This window comes from Takifugu flavidus, chromosome 16 (genome assembly GCF_003711565.1).
Source record: "Takifugu flavidus isolate HTHZ2018 chromosome 16, ASM371156v2, whole genome shotgun sequence".
Lineage (NCBI taxonomy): Eukaryota > Metazoa > Chordata > Actinopteri > Tetraodontiformes > Tetraodontidae > Takifugu > Takifugu flavidus.
Window position 1 is genome coordinate 3,848,778 of NC_079535.1, and position 22,892 is coordinate 3,871,669.

The following is a 22,892-nucleotide window of genomic DNA, read 5'->3' on the forward strand; positions in this document are numbered from 1 at the left end:
CGTGCATTCACAAACTATCCATTAACACCTACATAAAACACCTACAGGCGCCCGTATGCTATTAAAGGTCAGCGCCGAGCTCCTCAATTTCATGGCCCATGTATGAGGGCGGCAGAGGTGAGCGCGATGACAGCAGGGCAGCGAGCGTCACGGCCCGCTGCAGACGGACTATCACTCACTGACGCTGGTGCTAATCTGGAGAAAATCCCAGAGCGGAGCGGAATTTCATCGAGACCCAGATGAACAGAAGGTAATGGATCCGATTGGACCGCAGCCTTAGAAGACCCCTGCAGGTTCTGCTCTAAAATGTTCAGATTGGCCATCGGGGGTTTTCGGCTTGCCCTCTTTTTCTTTACTCGTTTCCTCCCCCTCCCTCTCAGACAGGAAGTAGGTCTCTTCCATGGCTGGGAGGTTGTAATTTGTTCCAAGCGGCCGGGCAGCCAGAGGTCTCCCTGTTATCTGGACAGGGGATCACCGGGAAAATCATATCAGACGGAAGGCGTGTTTAAATCTGGCCGTAATTACAGCAATCATTTCTTGCTATCCCCCCACCTCCCACATGAAAAAGCCCCACCTCCAACTTTCTCCAGCACCCCCCTCCACCCATTATTCAGAAACTCCTCCTCTTCCAGAGTATTTCCTTCTCTAGTATCCAGTTAATCCCAGCTCGTGGTGTGGGCCCGGGGGGGCTGACAGTTGCATGACAAGGAATGTTTCCCTTTGTAAGAGCCTACTTCCTCCTCGCGCAGTTTTAGCCTAATTGAAATGTTTCCTATTGAGCTCAATCAAGGGGGCAATTACCTAATTATTCGCTTATGCCTAACTCGGCCCGAGATGGGGAGACCCAGAGAGAGGGGCGAGGGATGGAAAGAAGCAGGAGGAAAAAAAGATAAAGCACCATAAGACGGGGGAACGGGGAAAGTAAGGGAATAACCTGTTGCATTGTGGGAAATGAGTTCTAAATGTGCACAAGGCTGGAAAAGTCCTTCAGGAAATGTTGATTTCCAGGCAAAATCCTGATGTACTATGAAATTTCTTCTGATTTCGCAGTAGTGCTCCTTAATCTGACGACTCTCCTGCCCGTAAGGATGAACACAATCCCTTTGGGAACGCTTTTCTTTTAGCCGCGCGCGAGAAAAAAAAAAAAAGGAGAGGGTCTCTGAGAAAGCGTTTGGTTTTATGGCTCATAAGGAAAAGTATTATCAAAGAGAGGAGCGAGGGGGACGGGGGAGACATTAAAGGACCTGGAATGTTCTGTTCCAGCTCAGCCAGCCTCCAACACATTTAATAATGAGACAGGTAATAAAACACACTGGCACACGCACCCTCACACTCGCATACACAAATATAATCAACCGGGACACATACATTTTCTCCCAGGCGTTCCTCACATTAAAACAGATTGCCTATGTCAGGTTCTGAAGCATAATAAACAAAATTTTATAGCTCGCTTGAAAATGAGGGATGTTAAGAAGCAATCAGTACATCGTTAAAAGTATCAATCTTGGGCGATGTAAAGCTTTGCTCCTGAAAGGTTTACTTCATGCGACCGAAGCACGGCGCTGAGCCGCGGCGTGGACGGCATGAATACCGCTACCTGTGCGCCTCAGCCGGGCTCCCTCATCCCCGAGGGCCCGCCCACCGCGGCACATTCGACCAGCGCCGGGCCAGTCAACTCCTAAATCAATCATTTAAATATATGGATGGATCAGAGAGCCGTCCTGGGTGAAAGCACACATGCCGGAGCTTAATTCACCCGCACAAACCAGCGCCGCCGCCGCCATATTTCAGCCAACATGTGCGCCGCTGTTGTCTAAACAAGTGTTGCAGCAGAGGAGGGTCCTGGCCGGAGGTCATGCAGTTATAATGAACACACACACACACACACACACACACACACACACACACACACAGCCCATGGAAATCTGTTAAAATGTCATCTTCAACCAGAGAAAATGAGTGGAGCAGGGAATCACATGCAATGACACAAGCATGTGCACACACACACACACACACACACACACACACACACACACACACACACACACACACACACACAAACATGCAAAGGAAAGAAAAATGGAAGCCCACTCTGTCACAGGCTGGGTGGGCTGGTCAGCTGGATTTCGCAGGGTAGTGCATGTGGGAATTCTGCTTAAACTCTTTCCCCAAACATGCGCGCACACAAACTCTGAATTAGACACCAAGTTAAAGTAAAATGAAGAAACGGTTGAGACATAAAGCAGCGCGAATGATGAAGAGACAGTACGCGGTCTTTACCCCCCCCCCCAGGAAAAACCTGAAACGTGTGTGAATGCGACCATGATTGGGTTGGCAGCATATGATTAAATATAATTGCACAGAACAGCTCCAAACGCTTCAGAGGTTTTGAAAAAAAACAACAAAAAAGTGTTTTTCTTAAGTAGGAAAAAACCCAAGTTTGTGAGGGAAAAGGTGAATTTTGCAGGACGGCGAAAGAGATAAAAAGGCCAGCGACTCCTTTCAGAGCGGGGCTGGTTTTTACATGCACATGCCGAGCAGATAGAGCATGCTGGAGTTCAGGGGCACAACTGTCACATGCGCATGATTGATGGCTCGGTCTGAATGCTTAAGTCAACAGAGCCTGAGCACGTCTGAGCAGCCCGGCCAAGGCCCGCCACTCAGCACCTATTTAATGGTCAGGTGCTGCGGAACACGCTGCCGCCATTATCTGATCAAAACGGGTGGCAAACAGAGACGGGAAATCACCTCTCAGAGGAAGAACATGACGACAAAACGCAAAATACAGCAGCTCAAAACTATAGAATTAAGGATTCTGTCATAAATTAACCGGATCGTAAGTGGAAAAATACCTTATATTTTCAGTTTTCAAATTAACCAGGAGCTAATCAATGCAAAATGTTACTTTTATATCAACTGTGTAAATAATTTAATTACCTCTTAGTTTAGGCATGACAGCTCATACTGAATGATGGAGAAATGATGATTTAACAGGTGTGAAAGAAGCCTGTTTTAATGTCTTTAAATCTTTTTACATACATCATCACAGATGCATCTTTACTCCATGCTTCTGTGTTTATCCATTGTTGGGGTTTTTTTGGTCCACTGACTCGTTTAACTCCAATTATTCAGATGAAATGATCACATTAAAGCTGGCAACAATCGAGAAATACAGAAAGATTATTATGTCGAGCATGTCCACCAATTAAAAATTCAGAAATAATAGATAATATAATAATTAGAACATCTGTGTGTGTGTGTGGGGGGTGGTTTTATCAGCACTTTTTTTTACTGGTTTTAAATTGAGTTTTTTCAATAACATCAAAGTGTGTTTTATGAAGTGTAACCAGAAGTACTCTGGATTATGGAGAACTTTTCAGGTATCTCCATCAAGCACCTGGGGTTCCTGCAGGTTGAAACAAAAATACATTTCAGACTTAAGCCCGTTTAAATACCGTCTAAGGAGGAAAATTTCCCCATGGCAGCACCGAATCATCACAAAAAGAAACTCGGAGGCCGTTTTTTTCCTGACGTGGCTGCAGAGCTTTTATGCAGGTTCCTAAGCTGAGGGTTCGTTACACAAGTCGCAGCAGGCTTCAGATTCATCACTCTCAACAGGCTTCAAGCAAACATGTCCTTTTGAGACGTGAAAGCAGCATCAACAGGGCTGGTTTTAACTTATTGCTCTTCAGAGCGGTTATAGACTCGATGAGAGAGGACGTGGCGCCTGCCAGGATCAGATATAGCGGCCAAACTGAGTAATAACACCGAAGGATACACGTGGCCCAGAAGGTTTTTAGTCATAACGGGTGGAGTTTATTTAGAGGACAGGCTAAAGGAAATATTTTCAATGAGTAAAGTGAAGTGTGAAAGATTTGGCACCAACTTGTGGTGAGAATCCAGACTGCAGAAGCTTTAGAGAAATATGACTGCCAGGGAGTAAAATAGATGTTTATAAATGTATGTTTTAATTCCAGAGGCTCACTGTGGTACTGGTAATGAAAGAACAAAGTTAATATTGATGTTAATTTTGGCCTATCTGGGCTACTGTAGAAATGTGAAGGAGGCAACCCGCATCAATATTCATTAAATGTCGTATTTCTGATGTAATTGATTTAACATGAAGTCCGTTGATGCCTTTATAATCCAAAACAATCCTAATCATGATACATAATAAAAAGAAAAGCCAGAGCTTTAGCTTGCTGTCGTCCGCCATGCTCATCTGTTGGACGTTCCAGCACCTCGTCACCGGAGCCTCATCCCAACTTCCCACATGGCTTCCACCCTGTCATCAGTCCAGTGATGAAATCTTTTCCCATGAACTTATATGCGTTCGCCATCCATGTCACGCAGAGCGTAATCGCCAATGTCATCTCCATCTGTGAGCTCGTTTAATGTCCAATAAAGTCATCACACACAGTTTACAAAAGACAAGAACAGGAGCGGAGACGAGGGCTAAAGCACATGAGTAATAATCCAGCTAGCTGGAGGAAAAGAGACGCACGACTGATCAGAATATGTACCTGTAGTAGTGTTTAATAGTAAAAGAGCAGTTGAACTGAGATGATCACATGAAACTAAAGAGGTTAACTTGTGGTTTTTGCTGGGCTCCTCTCGGCCGTCCGGGGCCACCCTGTCGGGGGAAAACTATCAAACATTCTGCGCGATGAAAGAGCGCCGGAATGTGGCAGATAAATACCTTGTAGTTACATGACGAGCTTTATCCCATGTCAGATCTCCAGAAATCAAAGACAGATGCATCACAAAGGCCCTGGTTCTGGTGCGGATCGGCGACGCGGCCCAGGCAGCCCCGAGAGTGTGTTTAAACAAAGCAAAATTCAATTTTGGAGATGTGGCCGGCGTTTTGAAATTCGCTCCATGTGCTGCGCAAACATGCTTTTTAATCACAGGAGATGCGTGCGTGTAGGCCGCCGTGCACGTGCGCGGCTGATGTTCTTGCAAGCGACGGCAAAAGAGGGGCCGGAGCGGCGGGAAAAGAGGAAGATCCTGCGGTCGGAGTCACCTTGATCAGCGCGTTTGTCTTTGACTCCAAATGAACGACAGATGCTGCGAGGTGGGACGACACACGTGGGCCGGATTCATCTCTGTGACCGAGTCAGCAGCAATCTGGGGGATGGGGGGGGGGGGGGCTGAGTGGAAAGGAGATGAGCTATACACGACTAGGAAAGGTTCAGCATGTGCGGAGCTTTCACAGAGCGCTCTGTGTGTGTGTGTGTGTGTGTGCGCGCATGTCTACAGATGTCTCTCGTACAACTCTGACATACCCCTGCATCTACAAGTATACTGTACCCTTTGTGTGTGTGTGTGTGTGTGTGTGTGTGTGTCTTCCTGTGGGGCCTGCAGCTGTGACAGGACCTACATCACAACACAAACATCGGGAAAATAGCTCAGAACACAATCACTGGATCACACAAGATCAGATTCAGTGACTCAGCAGGGGCCTGGGGAGCACTAACAAAACAATCAGACAAAACACACGCACGCACACACACAACTGGAAATGCATTTAACCTTCACTGTTGGGGGGGGGGGGGGTCTCTGATTTCCCCAATTTCCCCCGTTGATTTACTAACTGCTGCCGCCAGATGAGGATCGGGATGGCACAACAAAGGCTGCCGCTCTTCATTTTCCCCCTGGTCATTAGTGTCCACATCATCATCCTAACCCCCCCAAACTGCCACCACCAGCAGCTCCTCGTGGACTCGCTCCCCCGCCTCAGACACCCTTTGCCGTGCCATGGGGCTGGGCGCCTCCTGCAGACCAACTCGTCCTGATTGCGCCTGATTTGGGTTAAGTGGCTATTACGCTGCTGCGGTTTGGGTAGGGACTCTCCCACAGACTTCAGAAACAAAGATGGAAGACACACACGCGCGCACACACACACACACACACACAGACGCACACAGGTCACAGTGTACTTCTACATGCAGGGGGTGTGTTAAAGTTCCACAGCTACCTGTGTGTATTATCTAAGACACAAAAAGAGATTGTCTAAGAGAAAAATTACTGTAACCAACAAAATCAGCATTGAGAAACACGTGTGCGTGGGTGTGTGTGTGTGTGTGTGTGTGTCTCATAGCTGGTGCTATAACATAAAGCTGCTCTATGGACAGATCCATAACATTAATATTACGGACAGAGGTAAACACACTCTCCTTTGATGTTGGGCCAAAATCAAAGCAGGTTTGGTCCATTGTAACCACGGCGACAGCAGGAAAGTGCCTGAGCATCCACTCAAACGGTCACATGCAGTCAGACAATAGGAGGGTCACCTCCGACAAAAGCAAATCGTGTGAAGGATTCAGGAGAAGCCATTTTCCTAAACAAACAAACGGTGACAAAAATGGATAAAAAATAGACTGGGTTGGAAAGATGTGCTGTGCCAATCAGATGATGTGCAGGATAAATATTTGACTTGAAGAAAATCAGATTAGGTTGTGGTGTGAGGGGTGAGAGGCTGACACAAAGAGAGAAACAAACAAAGTTTCCTGACTGGTCAAACCTAATTGGTACCTGTGGATGCAACTGGTTGCAATCAAATCAAAAATACACATTCTTCCTCTCAGATGAAGGACTGTTTATCCTTTTATGAAGATAATTGGAAGACATGATTGCGAACACTTCAGGGAGACACCAAAATAATCTACAGGAAGAAAAAAAGAGAACCTGAAGCTGCCGAGTCTGATTTAAATGGGTTTTATTGCATTATTTTGTTGGTGATACCAAATGTAACCTATTTAAAGCTTTAGCTTAGCTTTGGTACAGGGTCCAAAAGGATGGATAAACTCATCATAAAAATGACAGGAACAGACGTTTGAGGGACTCCAACAGCGGAACTATGGGAAAAATTTGATGGAGGGTAAAAATGGAAAGTGTTGCAAACACATATTTATGAGGCCGAGTTAAACTGCCTCTAACTCTGTAATTCAGGCTGTGGGTGGGTGGGTGGGGGGGGTGTTGTTATTCTATTGTCCATCTCCTCTTACAGCCACCCATCAGATTTAGAGCTGAGGGTTCAGACGTCGGGCCGTCGCTGCGTTAGGATCAGCGTGAAACCGTCCATGTTCTCCTTTAATTATCTAGTTGGGAGACCGTACAACTTTCCACAACTGCGTTCAATAGCATTTTAACTGATACTAGATTTATTAAAAGCTTATAATAGCTGAAACTCTGATGACAATTATAAAAAATAAAAGCTTTTTTATGTGTTGCACTGGTCAGAAAACACTTGTTGATGTCTAAACGGTCTGAAATTAGTTGTCTTTAACTTAATAAATCAGAATATTTGATTTGAAGTGAAAGAATCTACCACTTAGTCACTCATCAGCTTAACATATTATATTTTAAAATCATTAAAAACTAAACCCAAATCACAAAAACAAAACAAACATAAATCAAATCTGTTCACATGACATTCCTGGCTGATTTAATCTCTAATAAAGACTAAAAAAGATGTTCAGGTTCTCATCTGTCACACAGGAAACACACAAAGATATTTTACATCACAAACCACCAACAGAAAAGCAGAATTTTTGCTCATTCTTATTCTGGATTGACTTCAACGGCGTGCACAGAATCAGGACGACCCAGAACTGGAGTCATGTTCCGACGGCCTGAAAAATGTCCGTTTCCAGGCCGTGCAGCTCCTGGCTGGCTAACGCTTCTCCAGAAATGAATTTGAAATGCAAACACACACACACACACATACGTGAAGCCTCAGGGGGGCACGGAGCCAAAAAATACACCCTTAATCTAAAACATACCAAGTATAATCGTTCTGGGAAAGATTCAACGGGCCGAGCGGCACACCTGCTTAACCCAGCACAAGTGAGAGATGTTTCCAACTATCAATTTCAATCAGGCTGATAGAAGGCAGAGGAACCTCCAGAGCCAGAACGGCTTCATGTATCTGAATAACTAGATTTATCTTAAACACAGCCCAGCAGCCAAGTCGCTCGGATATGTCAGTCTACAGTTACACACTCGCTAACACACGCAGTCAACAGTCTGCCTCAGTGATATGATGGAGAGCACATATTCATATCAGAACAATATTAATGGTTCTGAGCAACCGCAGGAGAAAACATTTTTATTCTGCTAATTATGCCATCAACAAATCCGAAAAGCATTAGCATCAGCGTACAAAGAAGTGTTAAAACATCAGATTAGAGAGAAAAACACACTCATGTCAGGCAAAATTCGACAGAAAATCTATTAAATTTGACCAGAATATCCTAAAAATCCCAACATTGAGTTCTGAGCTGATTTAAATGTCATAGTTTGGGCAAAATCTATAATTAATGGATTAAAATAGCAAACGATGGATTAAAATAGCAAACGATGTGGCCCTTATGTGAACAAATCTGAATAAACACCATTTTTTAGATTCATGGCCTTTGCTAGCTCAAGCGTATGAGGTCAATGATTAGCTATGCAACTAAGGCAAATTTACTTCCTCATTTAGGTATTTTCCTGCTTCAAAGTCTTTGGTGCAGGTTCGGCTTTAGCTTAGATGGGAAGATGAGCAGCTGAAGCTGAAGCAGCTGAAACGAGCATGACGACGGTGCACGAGATGACTCCGCTGACTCGTGGAGCGCTAGCGCGGATCTCGAAGCCCAATTACGCTCACCAAAAAGACGGTGTGAAATTTCTGGAGAAAGAATCGGCCTGCTTTTAATTATGAGGAGAAGCGGTTGGACGTGAAGCTGGAATGCAGGGTGCGAAGAAGTTATGCAGCAGCAACTAATTTCAGATGTTTACCACGCGTGAGCTGTTTTTAAGGCTGGAAGAACGGTGGAAAACATAACTCCGAACATCCGCTCTTTTATTTGGAGGGAAAGATGGGCAATAAGCGAATTGTGTTTGACACTCATTATGCGGCGTGTTATAAATACACAAACTATACGACCACTGTAACGCTACGCTGTTAATGCGCGTTTCGCTGCAGCTGTAAACTTTCCATCTAATTATTTTCAGACAGAGATTTATTGGGATGAATATATTTAAGTGCACTGGTTTGAGTTGGATCATCTCATCTGTGAACATGCCGCATTATTGCCCGTTTTCCTGACTCACCACGTAAACTCGCCTACCTGTGACGGCTTGAGGAGGAACGCCGTTATCCTGGATATAAAGCTGTGTATTCTCAAACAAAGCGAATTACGAGACTGGGCCACTGGGGAAACTGCACAATGCTGCACAACACTGCACGCTGTTGTCCAAACAAGGGAGAGGAAAGACCACCAAGGTTATCCCCCCCTCCATATTTACTTAAACTTTCATGGTTTGATGGAGGCGCTACGGGGCCATCTTTCACCTCAAAGATTCCCCTCCTTCACACCCTGCATGTGGGATCTTTTCTAGCTCTGTAAATGAGTTGGCACATGCACAGAAATACCTGCGTGGTAGAGGCCAAGAACCCTCCTCTGCTCACCATTTTTTAAAGAATTTTAAATGAGGAATCGAGAGACAGTTTCTTTGGGGGGGTGGGGGATCCAGCTGAGGTGGACCGGGCATTTGGTTGGGAAGTCTCTCACATTGGCCACCTTTTGAGGTTGGATGAGACCCTGAGGCCGAGAACACCACAAGTCCTCCCATAGGAGAGATGGGAAAGTATGGGCTGGGCTTCCCAGCTGAAGTTTCTGGGATCAACATTATTTCTTTTTTGGGTCAAAATATCGCAAACTGAACTCATCTAATGGCCAGAAAATGATCCTAATGTCCAAAAATGCAGCCATCGTAACATCAGCTAAGGTCAGTGCAGAGCTGCTCAGATAGTTAAATTCAGGATCAGAAACCAAGCCAACAGTGGCAAACGTCACTGGATAGAAAAATTTAGATTAATATCAAGAGGAAGAAACATTTATTCATTGAGTCTTGTTGTGATTTTTCAGGAACAGTTGTTGGAGACACACGCGTGCTGCTCTTAGAACCTCTGGACAGATGTGAGCATCTGTTTCTCAAAGAAAAATCACAAACAGATCAACATGTTTTTTTGCGCAGTCGGCTTCAGTTGTTGTTTTTTTTTAAAAAGATGGATGCTTCTGAGGGGAGGACGATGGACAAACTCTCGGCGCTGGAGGGTGAGGCAGCTCACTGCTGGGGGAGGAATGTTGTGGCTCCCCGTCCCAAGAGACCCGAGGGAGCAGTCTGGCTGCTTGTTGTTACAAACTCCTCAAGGAATTCCCTCACAACGCATCGCAAAATAGTCCAATGGTGACGTCGCATCAGAAGCCTGCAGGTTGTGTTTCCTGGTGTGCACAGATCACACACACACACACACACACTTTAGTGAGACAAACTTCCCGCAGAGGTCTTGTGCTTTGACAGGGAAGGTGAGAGGAGGGGGGAGTGTTTTTTTTCCCTGCCTGTGGAAAATGGAGGCGAGTTTTATGACCCATGTTCCCTGTCCTCCTGTAAAAATCACACCAGCAGTTTTCCAGGGCTGCAGCATCATCGGCCGCGCCGCCAACCAAAACAACGGAGCGTGTGGAGAAGAAACAAAGCAAACACAGGCGAGGGAGAGAAAAACGTCTTCTTGGACGGAAATACCTGCAGCTGGGTTTGAGTCTCATCAGAGGGAGCGCGTCTGAGCTTACTCCTGGAGGAACGCGGCTTCTCAGGGGCAATCACGACTGGCGATCTCCCAGAGCACTTAGAGGCACTTTGTTTTGCAGCAGGAGGGTCTTTTGGGTCAAGCCCAACAGAGATGCATCAATGCGTGGACCCGCCGCGCGTGTGTGGGCAACCGGATTTGGGTTTTTTTCAGTTTTAAAATACAAATCTTTACCCCCCCCCCCCCACACACACACACACACACACACACACTTTATCTATCAATAACAAAAATGACTGATGTGGAGTCGGATGTTGATAGAGAGACAGGATCTAAATGTCCAACAATAGAATGTCAGAATGTGAAAACACTGGAGCTCAGCATCCATCTCCTCTCAGTCCTCCCGTCTTCTCATTATTCTCTGTCTCAGTTCAATGTCCTTTGTCCTTTTCTCCTCTTGCCACTTCCTTCCTTCTGACCAGTCCTCTCACCTGCTCCCTTAACCCCCCAGGTGCGTGCTCCGACCCCTCAGGTGTGCTGGTCTGCCTCACGAGCGTGGCCTCTCCTAATGCTCCTCCTGCGCTTCTCGTCATCGCCAAACTTCTCATTGAACTCCTCTTTCTCCTTCTTTGTCTCCTCAGTTTGTTCTTTTCTGTTGTTTTTTTTCTGCATTCGCTGTCCAAGTCTGAGCAGATGCTGCTACTGGAGGAGGGGTCGGAATCTGATCCGCTGGATGAGTCCATAGAGGATGATCCATCAAGAGAAGAAGAAAATATCCTTTATTGTTCCCAGTTTCAGTTTTGACACATTCTCCCGTCCCCCAAAATGAAAACTGTTGACACATAAAGAGAATGAGCAGGCTGCCCCTGTCTGGTGCCCTGAGTTTTGGGGATTCAGTAGCTTGCTAGAGTTCCTTGGGGTATCTTGGCAGCATCCTGAATCTCTTCTCCCACCACTTTCTGCATCCATGAACGAGGAACCCTCTGACTCTCACCCCAATCACCTACAGACTGAGCTACCATCACCCCTAATCAGATGAGCCGGAGGATGATGAGGATGAGCAGCAGAGAATTCCACCTCCTGTTCTGCGTCATGATCATCTTAGGAGCATTCCTTCGATGTTCCCTCAACTCATCTGTCAGTTCTCCCCTCCAATAGAGGTGAAGAAATGACATAAAACCGAGTGTTTCTTGGATTATCCTGAGGAAAAAGCCCTTCAAACCTGGTGCTACAAACCTTGAGGCTGTGAAGCACTGTTGCTTGAGGTTTGGGTGGTTGCTCTTTGTGAACATCAGGAGGATCAGCTCTCCCATCTGAGGGAATTTAGAGCTGATGATAGCAGCAACAACAGCATAAACATGGGTGATGCTGGGTGATGCTGCTTGAGCCTACAACACCAACGATCCCTCCCCCTGACACGGCTCTCCTGCACCAGCTCCTGGACTTCTGGAGCGCCTCCTAGCATCCTCCGATAGGCCAGGCTTGTCAGAGATTTACTAGTGCATCAGACACAGCTATGCAGGTTGGATCTAAGCTCCACCAGTCCTAGTTAAAACTGGGTCAACGCCCTCCTTTTTCTTCTTGACTGGAGGCTGCCTCCCCATCTGCTGGAGAAGATGCTGCGCAGCCTCCTCACGTCTCTGTCCCAGTTGTTCCATCGGTCAAAACTTGAGCCCCTCTCGCCACGGTGATCATCTTCTAATGATCCCCTGCCCTCACTTTGTGTAGGGTTGATCTCTACATTGAGAGTCCATGTTGAAAACAGCGTCTGAACAAGTCAGGACATGGCCTCATCACAGGGACTTTCTGATGGATTCCTTTCATTAACATGTTCCTACCAATTGCCCGTCCCGGATTCTGTTTATAAGGTAAATCCAGGCCCTCCTTTACATCCCTGTCAGGGGGCGCAGAGTTGTGACTATATACCATGTCGGGGAAGAGTGGCAGGCCGTTCTGCCTCAGCCCTAACTGTGATTGTCAGATATGTTATTGAATTAAGGGAAGAGCGGCAGGAACGCATGTCTCGGCAGGGGATTGGAGCTTCGAAGATGAGAGTACAGGAAATGCCGAAGTGACTGTCCTGTGTGGTCCTTTCCGAGGACGTCAGGGGAGGGCACACGGGGTGTTTGATTCATACGCCACACTGCATTACTGCACAAGAAGGGCTGAGAGGAGGCAGATTAGCTTTGAAAGCTGGAGAAGAGGGACAAGGCATTTGTACTCTGCCAGGCTGGTAATAGACAGTAACAAGGACGATTTGCATGGCTAAATCAAAACCGAATGACGGTAGGATTGATGTCCAATGCGTTTTCAAATGCCCACACTCTTTAGCAGCATGAAAACTTAGTTAACCTGAGCGTGCTTGGACCTTAATGCGCTGCAGATGCCGCATCTCAAAGTCACACGTTGTATTGAAAGCTCACAACGCCGTTGCTTTCCCGCCTTCCCTGGAAGAAGACTGTTTAGAGAAGGAGAATCTACTTATCTGGAGACGCGGGAACGATCTGGGCACAGGCGTCTTACGTTACAGCGGCACGCCTTTTAAGACATTTGAGACGATTGGGTGAACACCGGGCTGCCTCCATGAATGCTAATGCAGGATAGGTGAGAGATGGATGCACGATAGCGGCGAAAGCTCGCAGCAGACATGCAAACCAGGCGGCTGCATTACTCATGTAGTTGCAAGGGCGGCTGTAAAATTGCCATACATTACAGCTATCTATTGTGGGCTCCTGGCAGTTGCCTACGCTGCCTGCGGTGAGGCTATCTATCTATCTATCACAGGCAGCCAAATTTATCTGCTGTTATAATCAGACCCACAGCAGGCCGGCCTAAACACGGCTTATCTGACTGGAGACTAGGATCAGCCAGGAGAGGAGCTCCGAGAGAACGTCCCATTCAGAGGAATCACACAGGAAAGCACTAATCTAGACCTGACAAGTACCTCGATGTCACCCAATCCCACCTGCCCCCCTCTCAATGCTCCTCCCCCCACTCAGACCCCCTCTGCCACCACCTTCCTGGCTCCATTGCTCCAGGAGATCCTATCATTTCTCCCACAGACTAGATTTCTTGGGTGACTTCAAAGCTTGTTCACTAAGTGTTTAGAAGAATGCAATGGAAACAGGAAAATAATGTTCTGATTTCTGTAAACTTTATAACATCTGCTTCTGCTTAGTGCCGCTGCAGTGCGAAGCAGGGGCTCCGTACTGTGGAGGCTTTTTTTCTCTGCAGTTTAAAGGGCGCGCTCCGCACCGTTCTCCACAGCAGAGCATGGAGAAACATACGGCCGTTGGACATTGTTTTCATGGAAGCAAGCTTATTAGTTTCCATTTCTAAAGATCCCATAAGAACTGCATTAGTTTAGCATTTAACCTCTAATTTCATCCATGTTTGTGGAGCCTCCATCTTTGGAGAATTCAGAGGATGCAGTGATTTCCACGCAGAGGGGAAGGAACCAGGGCCCGCGTCCCAAAAGGCCTCTGAGTAATGTTGCTGGCACCGTGCAAGCGTACACACAGACTAGGTCTACCTCCTTGTGTATATACAAGATGACAAGTCGTTTTTAAGGCCAGGCCAGATAACTCCATCACAATCTCCACACGCTAACAGGGCAGCATGACAAGAACGCCATGTATACACACACACACACACACACACACACACACACACACACACCATCCGCCCGGCAGCCTCGGGGCTCCTGTCTCTTTTCCCCTAACTCAATCATGCTCGGGTTTCACTCTCGCCCATCCGAGGCTAACTCACTTCCTCTGTCTGTCCACCCTCCCGCATACAGTACCCGCTCCTAAACCCAGTCATGTCATGTTAAATGGACTTTCAGAATATTTAATAGCCTTCAAATATACTGCAGCACGAGGGCCATTAAGATAAAAAAGGAGCCGTAAAAGGGGTTTGACTTCCAGCATTTATTGTGTCCTCTATTCCACAGTTGTATAGTATCAGTTTCCATTTATATATTTAAGCATTTTCCCAAATTTATCTAAAAACCTTTGTGGAAAGCGGTGTATCGACAGCCATCCATGAGGCTCGTTTTCATGCCCATTTAAGGTCTTTTGTGTATGTCTACTTATGCTAATTAGGCTCAGGCTTATGATTTATGAGATCGCATTTGTTAAACTAACAGAGCTGGAACAGACGGCTGTTGCAGGGGCATTTTCAGGAATTTGAATGAATAATTTAAGATTCTTCCTGAGAACAAATTGAGAAAGAAGAAAAAGATAATTTTCCAATGTTGGCCCAATCTTTGTTGACTGTTCTCTCCTAAATTTGAGTGGCAACATCTACAGTTTCGCACATTATTTTGGTTACTTCCAAGTCTTTAAATGGTTTTAGCTGAACACTGATATTCAGTCCGGTGGACATTCCTCAGGGGCCTCAATTATGTCTGCACGTTACTTATCAGAGAGAATACAGAAGGGAAGAGCTCCTGAAATTACCCAAAATGCACTGCAGCCACAAGAGAAGATGACTAAACGCCTATTAGTTTATTTAGCTGCATTTCAATTCTGTTTTATCATGTCATCCTGTTTTGCAAGAAAAGAGACGGGCATTTTTAGGAGTAACAGCTTTTCTGTAGTGAATAAGACTTAAGTTCATAAAGTGAGTCCCGCTGAACGAGGCTACGAGGCGGGGGCTCCGAATCCCTGTCAGGCCTGGTGTGAGTCTGACCATGCGCTATCTCCACCCTGCTCTGTTCTCTGTTAGCTTCACACGTTTCCTTGTAGAAACTGTGACAGTGTCGTTTTGTTTACAGCACTGCTGTACGGCGCGTTTAAAGGTTAATGACTCGCAGATGCCGCGGGAGGGTTGTTTCTGGGATGAGGAACTGCAAGGTGTTAAAGTCTGGAGGGTCGGGGCTGTCGTACTGTCAGGTTTGGCAGCAAACGCGAGAAACCCCGGGCGGTGCGAGGTACAGTCGTGAATTATTTGCTTCCTTTAATATCGTTAAAAGTTTCTGGCTCTGTTGCTTTTAAATTCCTGTCGTCAGCCTAGCGTAGCTTCTCCCGTCCATCTTTTAATTTTTCTAGAATATTCGAGCGGCAGGAAAACCGGCAAATTAAAGAAAATAAACACGGGGAAGAAAAATGCAAAAATGAATTTATGCAGCGGGCGGAGGGAAGGAACATCCTGTGCTGAGCCGAGGAGAAACAAAACTCCCATAGACAGGCGCAGACTTCAGCTGGCAGCCCCGCTCAGATATTTACAGCAATTTGGGTATTACAGTTACGAAATATCGCCAGATTTCTGGTATCGAGTTCAAAGTAGAGCTCAGCCTGTGCGGAGCTGTCAGCAGACAGATGATAGGATCGGGCTAGCTTCGGTTCGGGCTTGGAACCTACTTTATAGCAGCAAGCCAGCATCATAAACTGGAGGTTGGGGGTTTGGAGACAAGGACGGTCAGATACGCTGAGATTAACAGCTACTCTGCACGTACAATAGCAAACGTTTAAATTGTAATGCTTCCATATATCCCCCACTGCCACTAATAACTCAGAACCAAATGTTTACATTAAACCATCAGTCAATGCTTGTATGAGTCCTTAATCTTTTAAATGTGTTGCCTTTGGATGGACAATCATGTAGAACTGAATTCAAGGGGGGGGGGGGCATGTCTGTCTTCCAAAACTGTGGAAATATCAAACAAGCTGTGTGTCCAGAAGAGAAACGCCCCTAATGACCGCCAGTTGTTGTTGACCACATCTGTCAGGCTGAAATGGGAGGAGTCAAAGAGCTGCCAATCTCCTCTGGTCAAGATGGGGGCGGGGGTAAACATTCATTTAATGGTCAGTTGGACTTGGGCTTGATCCCGACCGGCCCCCACGAGGAAAAAAGTCACCGTGAGTGTCTGACGGGCGGCACGGACGACTCTCTGGGACGGTGGCCGCCGCCCCGGCCTCCCGCTGCCGTGATGAATGGGCCCAAGCTCCATTCAATTACGCCCCAAGTGCGAAGACGTGGGGACAATGGGAACTGGCCTCTACGCTGCAGACCCTCGGCATTCTTCGCAACAATTTGGTCTAATTAGCATCAACTCCGTGCCCATCCATCATACCCCTCAGGAAACACAAACAAACTGTCAGCTCTAGCGTAACAAACAGATCGTCCAGCTACTTAGCACAAATTATTCTTACATGAAACACAGACACACACACACACCCCACCCCAACCCCCTCAGGCCATATGGGGGAATGGAGAGCTATTAAAATTGAAGACATATGTTTAGTCAAGTTCAACTCTCCAGAGCCACAGTGGACACTGACAGAACTTTGCCCCTGTTGGATCGGGCCAACGCCACTGAAGGGGGGGGGGGTTCACATCCATCTGTATGCACAATGTTATCGATAACATAACCTTAGACACACAATCTCAAAGTTCTATAACATCTCTTTGGTGCCAAGTTAAGGATAATAATTTAATTTGATAAACATCTTTTTTAATTTGCGTCGATTTCAGTGGAATCAGAAAATAGATTAAAACCACTTCTGCAACTGGAGAAATGGAAAAAACGGCAACACCGGCTCTGGAAACCGGCATTCATTTGCATTTTAGTTTGCCAATTTTGTGAGCATCTGGTAACGATTTGCACTTGATTTGGATGTGTAAATAAAAATATCATCTTTAGCCTAAACGTGGGCTTGTTTTCATCTCACTGCGACCATATTACTGAAAAAAGGTCACATTACGGAGAGTTCCTGGATTAGCCAAACGCAGCACATTTTCCCGACTTGACTGGCGTTACCAAATGCTAATGAGGAGAATGTAAATCGCCTCGCAGTCACCGTGGGCACAGACTACACAAACAAGAGTCGGCTTGTAACTAACCAACATGCTTCAGATCACATTTCAAACCTCAGACGGCCTCAGATTGTTTCGTAGACTGTCTGACACACCCCAAAGACTTCAGCAACCAAATTCCAAATCATTTTCTGCCATAAAACCCCATAATTCACTGTGGTTCAATTAAAATATCTTACTCACAATTACACTGCTGCTTGTGGAGTCAAGGGTTTCTAGTCAGACTGTATTAATCAGTTAATGAATTTAAAAATCAAGATATTTCTCACAAGATTTAAATACTGGGTGTTGATTTAGAGACCATGTGGTTCCTCAGCTCTGCTCCAGACCAGCCCCTCTGATTTGACACGGACCATGCTTAATTTGTCAATTTTCCGTTCGCTTTTTGATGTTCTGCAGTGTGTGAAATGCCTCGCTAATTATCTGGGAGGTTTGGCAGGCGTGGCGTGTTGTTTTTAGGATTGATGGCGAGCCTCACTCATCCCGGCGAGGACGGGACTGCACAAACTCATCGTGGCGATCCGACGGAGGGCCGTCGGAATCTCGGGGATCGGCCAAAAACACGGAGCAAAATGAAAAGGTCAGCACAAACCATCGTTTTTCTTTCCTACATGAATGTTCTTGTTTCATGTTAAACATACCGCAGTGTGTGAGCCTGTGTGTGTGAGCCTGTGTGTGTGTGTGTGTGTGTGTGTGTGGGGGGGGGTCTTAAACCAGAACCAGAGGAGCTGAGGGAGTCTTTGACAGCAGAGCAGATGGAGGTGAGAGCGGAGGGTTATTCTAATCAAGCTAATTCCATTCAAACCACAGGATGATCTCATCCAGTGTTTGCTCATTACAGGTTTTTGTCAGGTTGCCAGGACTCAGTTGTGAACACAGATTTCAGCTCCTGACCCAGCCCCCCCCCCCAGGACAGACACGAAGCTCTGCTGGGTGCTCACCTACACGCTGAACCGATGTCAGGACAGAAGTATGAATCCACCCGTACACTGATGCCTCAGACCAATGGAGGCCTGCTGCACTGGCAGCCTCTTTCCCACGACCACCTCAGTGTGTCAGCACGCCATGGCCGACGCCATGATGATGGGCAGAAGAGCCCCGTCCTCTAAACCTCCACACGTCTGTGTGTGTCTGTGTGTGTGTGTTCGGTAAAATATCTGCAACTGCAAACAATCATCCATCTGACCAGAAGATTCCGTTATATATCAGAAACCACTGATTGGCTGACATATTCACAGTAAATAATATTCTTAAATTAACGTCAGAGTCTCTGGAAGACTGATAAACTCAGCAATTGTAATTAATCCAGACAAACAACTGAGGCAACACCAGCAAGGTCATGACAATGTGTAGAATCCTTACCAAGAACATGTGTAAGATTTAGGAATACTGTATTTTAATTCCTATATTTATAGGCGTTGCAGTGTTAAGTTATTGGTTTATAAGAAATATTTTAATTGTGACTTGGAGAAAAGCACATTAAAAATAAAAAAGTAATAATTCTGAGACGACAGCACCTCAAAAATGCATAGATATTTGCTGAATCAAGTAAATTTCAGCTGGATTCAATTACAGCTTCATTAAACTAAAGACTTTTGTAATTAGGCCTGATTTGTGAGTGTATGATCGGAAGTCCCTTTTATATTTGTGACGTAAACATTTTCCTGTCTGTGTTGTTTACTGGATTTTATGCGTTTTAAAGGTTGTCATGTGTAAAAGTCCAAATTATGTAAAAATCAGGAATTGTTTTGTTGCTGCGAAGCTGTATGACAGCTGCACTTTAGTAAGAAAATAAACGTGAGTGCAAAGGAAATGAACTCGAATTCTACTTTAAACCAACAGAAACTGGAAGGTAAACAGCTTTAAAGGCATCTTTAAACGTGATATCTCAGACTTGTCTCCATTAGGTTCAAAGATGCTTGTTATTGTGGGTGCAGCTGGTCTGGGACTGTAGATTTTACAGTATATTGTGTCAGTAATGCGTCGGCCCGTACATGTTTATGGGTTCATACAAACATTTTCAATGCACCATAAATACACAGACACAAACGTAACATTCATCCGGCAGACCCCACCCCCACCCTCCCATCCCCCTTCCTGATGACGCCACTCAGAGGGGCTCCGTGACCCGGGGAGCGGCGGACCGCTCCCTCTGCTGACGCGTCTGCAGAGCTGCTGGGGCTCTGGTGGTCCTGCCTCCGCAGAAGCAAAACAAACGCTGGTGCACGTCCCTGTGAGCGGCTCCCTGCGAGCCAGCGGCCTCCAGGAGGCTGCCCAGCCGCTCCGGCCCCTCGGACCAGGATGTTTGGGTTAGAAAATGACTTTCCTACTCCCTCGGCCCCTTTCTCTAATTGCCCGAGGGGTAATTACCTTGTCTCCTTCCCACTTAAGAAAACCCAAGAGCTGTGGTGGTTTTTTTTTCCTGACAGACAAAAACTTAACTTTGTTTTTTAAGGCAACAGGAATAATATTTGTACAATATTTATTACAGTTATACCCATAAATGAACTAATTGGTGTTGATGCAAATATCAAAGTTTAAAAAGTGAACGTAGCCGCTTTAGCAGCTTATAGGAGTGCGATTAAATAATCCTTTATTTTACAAACAAAACATTTCCTGGTCGTTCACAATAAAAACAACATCTGCCAAACCGCAAAGGTCTGCATGTGATCACTCAGGACGTTTCCATCGAGGAAGGAAAAACAACAACTCCCTCTCACACACACACCATCAATTTAAGCTAAATTCTGAATATGATGGGGGGGACTCGTTCTGCCTCGCTCTGGCCGGGGGGAGCACAGCTTCTCCCCCGGGTGCCATACATCAGGCTGCAACGTTGTGGAACACGCCCAGAGCGCAGCCATTCAGGAAAAGAGCGGAACACCAAGGGAGCTCTCCAAAGACGACGTCTTGTGCGGTACAGAAGGAAGAAAGCATGTGACTGATAATTCCAGCTCATCCATTAAAAAACCCGAACGGCAAAAGCTCGGAGCCCGGCTGGAAAAAGAACCCAGGAAAGACGAAATAAACAAATCCACCTGCTGGGAAGCACCAGACTCGTGGCAGACCGGCGACACTTGGGCCTCATAATCAGCTTTTGAAGGCCTCCACATCCATGTGTCACCATGGAAACGGTCGACTGTCTGTGTGTTCCTCCGCAGATTCCCCGGGGGGGTCTTATCGAGAAAGCATCTGTCAGAGCCGCCCAAGTGAACACACACACTCAGTCAGACTGCTGACCTGCCACCAAGACACACGAAGAAACACACACACACACACACACACACACACACACACACACACACACACACAGACAGAGTCCATGTACCTGCCTCAGACGGCGCTCTGTGTGGTCTTCGTTCCATTGACCGCATCGCCGCGTGAATGACACCCACACAGGCCATATAAAACAGCCAATGACGTGTCGTGGTCACGGTTCGGACCTCCGGGGGGGTTGACAGGGAAGATGCAGTTTCAGAAATAGGTGTGCTGGAAGAAAACTTGGAGGCGTTTCAGGGTAAATAAGTACTCCCTGTACTGGTCACGTCACCGGTTCTGGGTGAAACTGGGTACAGATGTGAGGGCGCCGTCTCTGATGGGGAGTCACACAAACATTAAAGGATCAGCAAAGTTATCATCTTCATATTATCGTAAAAGCCGGCCAAAGTCTAAACTGGCGGCGTTACTGATCAAAGGCGAGCTCGGCTCTGCCCTCTCAGCCTCAGACATCGACTAGTTTAAACTCATGTCGACGATAACACAAAACGTCTCTAAATCTGAACCTCCGAGAGATTAAACTAACCAACCGCTCTCCAGCGATATAGGGTCATCCCAAAGAGGGTGTGTCCAAATCTTGACAAAGGAGCAGGAACTTCCTGTGTTATAAATTTCCAGCTCATCCAGAGAATCACAGGGCAGACACAACGTCCACATCCGTGCAGCATGGGTACACACACTCACACACACTCAAGACTTTTAGTTTGTCCGGTTTTGTTGTTTTTTTTTGACAGTGCTCATTATGTTTATTTATACGTCTGTGTTCGTAGCAGGAGCTTGTAATTACTGTATCTGAACATGCGTCCTGTATCGAATTCAGCTGGAACAACATGAGGTTTGTCTCAGCCTTGTGTGTGTGTGTGTGTGCATGTGTGTGCTTTAAGGATTTCCCAAAACAATGCGAAAAACCAGTCAGCAACAGATGAAAACCTGCTGAGCCTGAGAGTATTAGCAACACATCCACCACCGTGCAGCCGGCCCACATGTCTGACCTACTATCAACGGTGGCTACAAGCTGCAGGGCACAAGGTTAAATGCCCAATTCGAGACTTTTCAACACACATGTCAGTGCTCATGAGGAACAAGGTGGGAGAGGGTAAACAGAAGGGAAAGCACCGGGCAGGAGGAGGCTGCAGAAAACGCACCTTCTGCGATTTTCTGCTGAGATTTGCCGTCAGCGAGGGCAGAAGCATCACAGATCAAACTCAAATCACACAGCGAGATAATAATTGTGCCGTGGTGACAGACAGTAGCCCTCCACAGGAAGAGCTCATATCTACCGTGACTTAATTAGGAGGTTCAAGACAGAGCCGGGCTCAAAAATATACACACACTCCAGAAAACATAATCCAGATGCACACAGGACACACACACACACACAGGGGCATGCACTTAAATATGCCTACTTCTGCAGATACATGTGTGAGCAGGTCCCACACGACTGGCTCCAGATATAATTCATCAGTAGAAAAGCAAACAAATTATTTTGCATAAAGCTAAAATATTAAACACACACACACACACACACACACACACACACACACACACAGAGTAAACGTTGATTATTCCAAGGTCACTCTGTCTTTGCCCCCTGACTATTCAGTCTAAATGCTTAATTAAGTGTAGCCCGTTTAGCTGATATTCCTCCCAGTTTCCTGCCTCAGCTCTGAACCTCTGCAATCAGATCTACTGACTCCTACGACTTCAGTTCGGGCTGCTAACGATCAAAAGGAGAAACTTTTCAGGATTGTCTCGTTTACTGTATGAAATTGCTCAACGATGTGATGAAACCCTCTGAAATCGGCTGCTCTCTACAGCCCAGCGCTTAATAACTGCTGTGGCTAAATTAGAGGCAATGATGCAGAGAAAGCCTCCCATGTTGAGTAATCATACTTATCAGACTGGATCTATTAGAATAACAGTATAATTACTGGTATAATTATGGAAAATTCTGCAATAGATTTCCTGCATATTGCCATATACAACTATGTTGTGAGTAAGCCACGGTTGCTAAGACAACTTAAAATGCTTTTATTTTGTAACTAAAATAATAATTTATAAAATGATTAAAGCTTGATTAAAGCCTGCCCTATATGAAACAGTCAGGCCTTGACAAAGGGCCACATAAACTAGAAACATGTCTGAGGGATTCTGAAGCTTTAATTAAATACAATAAAAGAAAAGAAAAACCTTTAAAAAGGAGAGCAAAAAAAAAAAAAAA

The 22,892-nt window shown here is 46.0% G+C and overlaps 1 protein-coding gene across 4 annotated transcripts in view; it reads right to left on the bottom strand.

The window, feature by feature from the left end:
• slc25a21 (solute carrier family 25 member 21) overlaps positions 1–22,892 on the bottom strand; it is a 60,645-nt gene that overhangs the window by 31,527 nt on the left and 6,226 nt on the right. The window contains exon 3 of one of the 4 annotated variants that reach the window (XM_057058359.1): positions 20,724–20,987. The exons of 2 other annotated variants lie outside the window; for them this stretch is intronic. In XM_057058359.1, coding sequence (XP_056914339.1) covers positions 20,724–20,799 — 76 coding nt within the window. In that variant the 5' untranslated portion in view covers positions 20,800–20,987. The remainder of the gene's footprint in view (positions 1–20,723; positions 20,988–22,892) is intronic. One more of the 4 variants, XM_057058362.1, reaches the window with a different exon arrangement.